This window comes from Trichechus manatus, unplaced genomic scaffold, assembly GCF_000243295.1.
Source record: "Trichechus manatus latirostris isolate Lorelei unplaced genomic scaffold, TriManLat1.0 scaffold00251, whole genome shotgun sequence".
Lineage (NCBI taxonomy): Eukaryota > Metazoa > Chordata > Mammalia > Sirenia > Trichechidae > Trichechus > Trichechus manatus.
In genome coordinates this window covers 979,983-985,982 of record NW_004444187.1, presented here as the reverse complement: position 1 = coordinate 985,982, position 6,000 = coordinate 979,983, and the positions used below count along the sequence as shown (strand labels likewise).

The following is a 6,000-nucleotide window of genomic DNA, read 5'->3' as shown; positions in this document are numbered from 1 at the left end:
GCTTTCAGCCAGGATCCATCTGACATCAGCAACGATATCCCTTGTTCCACATCCTCTTCTGAATCTGGCTTGAATTTCTGGCATTTCCCTGTTGATGTACTGCTGCAGCCGCTTCTGAATGATCTTCAGCAAAATTTTACTCGCGTGTCATACTAATGATATTGTTCAATAAATTCCACATTTGGTTGAATCACCTTTCTTTGGAATAGGTATAAATATGGATTTCTTCCAGTCAGCTGGCCAGGTAGCTGTCTTCCAAATTTCTTGGCCTAGACGAGTAAGCATTACCGGTACTGCATCTGTTTGTGGAAACATCTCAACTGGTATTCCATCAATTCCTGGAGCCTTGTTTTTCACCAAAGACTTCAGTGCAACTTGGACCTCTTCCTTCAGTACCATAGGTTCCTGATCACACGCTACCTCCTGAAATGGTTGGATGTCGACCAATTCTTTTTGGCATAGTGACTCTGTGTACTCCTTCCATCTACTTTTGATGCTTCCTGTGTCGTTTAATATTTCCCTGTAGAATCCTTCACTATTGTAACTTGAGGCTTGAGTTTTTTCTTCAGTTCTTTCAGGTCAAGAAATGCCACGTGTGTTCTTCCCTTCTAACTCCAGGTCTTTGCATATTTCATTATAATACTTTACTCTGTCTTCTCGAGCCACCCTTTGAAATCTGTTCAGCTCTCTTACTTCATCATTTCTTCCTTTTGCTTTAGCTACTCTATGGTCAAAAGCAAGTTTCAGAGTCTCTTCTGACATACATTTTGGTCTGTTTTTTCTTTCCTGTCTTTTGAATGACCTCTTGCTTTTTTCAAGTATGACCTCTTTCATGTCATTCCACAACTCATCTGGTCTTTGGTCATCAGTGTTCAACACATCAAATCTCTTCTTGAGATGGTCTGTAAATTCAGGTGGGATATACTCAAGGTTGTACTTTGGCTCTCATACTTGTTCTAATTTTCTTCAGCTTCAAGTTGAATTTGCATATGAGCAATTGATGGTCTGTTCCACAGTCGGCCCCCGGTCTTGTTCTGACTGATGATATTGAGCTGTTCCATTGTCTCTTTCCACAGATGTAGTCAATTTGATTCCTGTATATTCCATCTGGCGAGGTCCAGCTGCTGTTTATGTTGTTGAGAAAAGGTATTTGCAGTGAGGAAGTTGTTGGTCTTGCAAAATTTTATCATGCGATCTTCAGCATCATTTCTATCACCAAGGCCATATTTTCCAACTACCAATCCTTCTTCGTTTCCAACTTTCGCATTCCTATTACCAGTAATTATCAATACATCCTGATTGCATGTTCGATCAATTTCAGACTGCAGACGTTGGTAAAAATCTTCAATTTCTTCTCTTTGGCCTTAGTGGTTGGCGTGTAAATTTGAATAATAGTCATATTAACTGGTTTTCCTTGTAGGCATATGGATATTATCCTATCACTGACAGCGCTGTACTTCAGGATAGATCCTGAAATGTTCTTTTCAACGATGAATGCAATGCCATTCCTCTTCAGGTTGTCACTCCAAGCATAGTAGACAGTATGACTGTCTGATTCAAAATGGCCATACCAGTCCATTTCAGCTCACTAATGCCTAGGATATCAATGTTTGTGCAGTCCATTTCATTTTTGATGATTTACGATTTTCCTAGATTCATACTTCATACATTCCACATTCTAGTTATTAATGGATGTTTGCATCTGTTTCTTCTCATTTTGAGTCATGCCACATCAGCAAATGAAAGTCCTGAAACCTTGACTCCATCCATGTTATTAACATCAACTCTACTTTGAGGAGTTAGCTCCTTCCCAGTCTTATTCTGAATGCCTTCCAATCTGAGGGGCTCATCTTTCAGCACTATCAGACAGTGTTCCGCTGCTATTCATAAGGTTTTCACTGGCTAATTCTCTTCAGAAGTAGACTGCCAGGTGCTTCTTCCTAGTATGTCTTAGTCTGGAAGCTCAGCTGAGGCTCCTATGCATATGTCAGTTTGTTGTACGGTAGGGGCTTGAGTGTTGCTGTGATGCTGGAAGCTATGCCACTGGTATTCAAATACCAGCAGGGTCACCCATGGTGGAGAGATAACATCTTAGTTAATGTAAAAGACTGACTGCTTTCCACCTAAGATCAAGAAGAAGGCAAGGATGTCTGCTATCATTATTCTTATTCCACACAACAGTGGAAGTTCTACCCGCTACAATACACAAGAAAAAATATAAAGGCATGCAGACTAGAAAGGAAGAAATAAACTTGTCTCTTTTTGCAGACTACATGATTATCTATGTAGAAAATCTCACAGAATCTACAAAAATTTCCTAGAGCCAAAAAGTGAGTTCAGTAAGTTCACAGGATACATGATCAACATGAAAAATTCAATTGTATACGGGCCGAAATAAAAAACTCAATTATCATTGACAGTTACTCCAAAGAAAATCAAATATCTATGCATAAATCTAATAAAACATGTACAGGATCTGTATAATGAAAAACTAAAAATGCTGATGAATGAAACCAAAGAAAATCTAAAAATTGTGGAGACATTTGTGTCCGTGGATTGGAAGAGTCAATGTAATAAAGATGTCAATTCTCCATAAATTAATCGAGAAGATTAATGCAAATTAATGCAAAATCTCAGAGAGGTTTTCTGTAGACACAGACATTCTAAAATGTATATGGAAAAGGAAAGGTCCTGAAATAGCCAAAACAATTCTGGAAAAGAATAAAATGAGAGGAATCACTCTTCCTCAAATAAAGGCTCACTATACACACACACACACACACATTGAGCCCTGGTGGCTCCGTGGTTAAAGTACTTGGCTGCTAACCAAAACGCTGGCAGTTCAAACCCACCAGCTGCTCCGCAGAAGAAAGATGTGGTAGTCTGCTTCCATAAAGATTTACAACCTTGGAAACCCTACGGGGCAGATCTACTCTGTCCTGGAGGGTTGCTGTGAATCAACTCAATGCAAATAGGTTTAGGTTTTGGTTTATATACATAGCTAATCAAGACAGTGTGGTAATGACAGAAAGATAGACATGTTGAGAACACAGAATATTGAACCTAGAATAGATCCACACAGATACACCCAATAAATTTTTGACAAAGGATCGAAAGCAATTTAATAGAAGGTACAGAGCTGTCTCAACAAATGGTGCTAAAGCAACTGGATATCCATGGGGGGAAAAATGAACCTTGACCTAAACCTAATACCTTTATAAAAATGAACTCAAATTAGATCATGGACTTTAATGTAAAATGTAACACGATAAAACTTCTAGAAGAAAAAGTGAAAGAGAAAATGTTCAGGACAGAAGACCAGGCAAAGTATTATTAAACTTGACACAAAAACCATGATCCACAAAAGGAAAAACTGATAAATTTGACATCATCAAAATAAAAAACTTTGCTCTGTGAAACACCCTGTCAAGAGGGCGAAAAGACAAATTACTGACTGGGAGAAAATATTTGCTAATCACATATCCATCAATGGACTTGTATCTAAAAAACTCCCAAAATTCAACATTAAAAAAAAATCAGAAAAAACAAAAACAAAACAACTAAAAATCAATCCACTAATAGGCAAAAGAGATGAGACATTCCACCAAACAGGACAAAGATGGCAAATAAGCACATGAAGAGTTGTTCAAAATCATTAGCCATGAGGGAACAAATAAAACCAAAATGAGATATTACTACACACCTATGAGAACAGCTTTAAAAAAAAAAATGATTAACACCAAACGCTGAAAAGGATGCAGAAAAACTAGACCGTGCGTGCACTGTTGGTGGAACATACAATGATACTGCCATTCTGAGAAACAGCTTGACAGCGTTTAAAAAAACTAAACATGGAACTATCATATGACCTAGTAATTGTCCTCTTGGGCATTTATCCCACGGAAAAGAAAATTTATTTTCACGCAGAATTCTCGTACATAATGTTCACTGCAGCTTTATTTGTCATAGCCAAAAACTAAAAAACACTCAAAGGTCTTTCAATGGGTGAATGATTTAACAAATCGTGGTATTTCCATATCATGGAATACTATGCAGCAAAAAAAAAAAAAAGAAATGAACTATTGATATACACAACAGTAACTTGGATGAACCTTAAGGAAATTATGTTTAGTGAAAAAAGCCAGTCTAAAAAGGATACATACTGAATGATTCCATTTATATTAACATTCATGAAATAACATCATCATAGAGATGGAGAACAGATTTGTGGTTCCCAGAGGTTAGGGACGGGGAGAGGAATGCATCTGGTTATAAGGGATAGAATGAGGGAGCATTCATTCTGGTGATGGTAACCTGAAGCTATGTGACAAAACTGCATACAGCCACATACACACACACACAAACACACAAACACACACACACACACACACAAATGAGTACATTTATAACTGGTGAAATACGAGTACCTTCTGTGGATCCTATCAATGCCAATATTCAGGTTTTGATATCATACTATAGTTATGCAAGATATTAACACTGGGGGAGGTCAGGTGAAGGGTGCATAGGATCTCCCTGTACGTCTCTTTGCAACTTCTGTGAATATATAATTATCTCAAAATAAAAAGTTAAGAAAATCACTTAGAGTTCCATAATATATTAATAAAATCAAATATTTTCAAAATTGAATACTTATAATCAGTATGAGACAAGTTTATAATATTGGAAATTAACTTTACATACTGGTAACATAATTTCCTAAAATAATGCTAAAAATAAAGAGCAGAGTTACGTAAGAAAGGCTTTCTTACTGTCCTAAGCAAAAATATCACTACTTTTAATTTTTAGTTTAACACATAAAATGATTTAGAGAGTAAGAGCTATACTATGAAGACGGAATCTCTTACGTAGTTCAATTTAGCAAGATGCAAGGAAAAAATAGAACAAAAATGTTTCTATGAGAGTTGAGAAGAAGAGGCACTTGTCAAAATAATGCACCATAAAATAACTTCATAAAAAATTCACAGCTGATAAAAATGACTTCATAAAAATTGACTTTATAAAGTACACCTCATTTTAGAACATGGTATATTGCAAAATGAATTGTCCATTTCCCTAGGAAAATGATGGTGTCAAGTAAAATGACTCTAATAATGAAAATTAAACTAAAAAAAAGAGCAGTTGGTTCTAAACTGCTATTAATGTAAATCAATGATTTTACCTGATTTCTAACTTTGCCACTTCAGGAAGCTCTCCAAATTTTATCTCTTCCACTGCTAATTCTTTAAGAGCAGTCAGAATTTTCTGCTGATCTCTATTGGCAATTCCATTCTATACAGAAAAAAAATTTAAAGTGCATTAAGACAGTTATACTTGAATAATTTAATATTCAAAATTACTAAAGAAGACTTCTGTTTAATTTACATCTTGAAAAGACATACATACTGGAAAAATAACAAACATGAAAAACTGTATGATTTGCCTTTAACTGTGATGGACAAGGTTACATCATTAAAATATTTAGATATATAGTGACTACAGTCAATTATTTACAATAAGTACTAATTATGATGGACTATAAAAACCAACTACTAGATTTTAGTACACAAATCTTTCAAAAACCCACAGTAAAATAATTTTTCCGTCAAAATATTATCAGCAACAAGTGAGAATTAAGCCTTCTTTTTGTCTCTATTACTTTTAGTATTAAACTAAAATGTCTATCCTAGATTTAGCTAAGCAATACAGTTATTTTGATTTTTAGTGATACTGAAGATTTTAAGTTTCCAGTGTGTTCATGCAGCAAGATCATTACTTTTTAGGTATCATATTTATTAAAGGATCTCTAATCCTTCCAACAGCTATTTCTGAATTGTTACTTTATTTATCAGATGACAAAGTAATAGGTTTTGATACTTTTTGGGAGTGGAGCAAAGGAAGACACATTCATACCCACATACATAAAAACCCACCTCTTAATTCCAAGCTGCCTTGTGTTTTACAAATCTATTTCACATTTAGAAATGAAGTATTAGTTTTAGT

At 35.4% G+C, this 6,000-nt stretch overlaps 1 protein-coding gene across 2 annotated transcripts in view; it reads right to left on the bottom strand.

The window, feature by feature from the left end:
* ASZ1 (ankyrin repeat, SAM and basic leucine zipper domain containing 1) overlaps window positions 1-6,000 on the bottom strand; it is a 55,310-nt gene that overhangs the window by 16,018 nt on the left and 33,292 nt on the right. For both annotated transcript variants that reach the window (XM_012559489.1, XM_004389630.1), the window contains one exon: window positions 5,180-5,289. In XM_012559489.1, coding sequence (XP_012414943.1) covers window positions 5,180-5,289 — 110 coding nt within the window. The remainder of the gene's footprint in view (window positions 1-5,179; window positions 5,290-6,000) is intronic.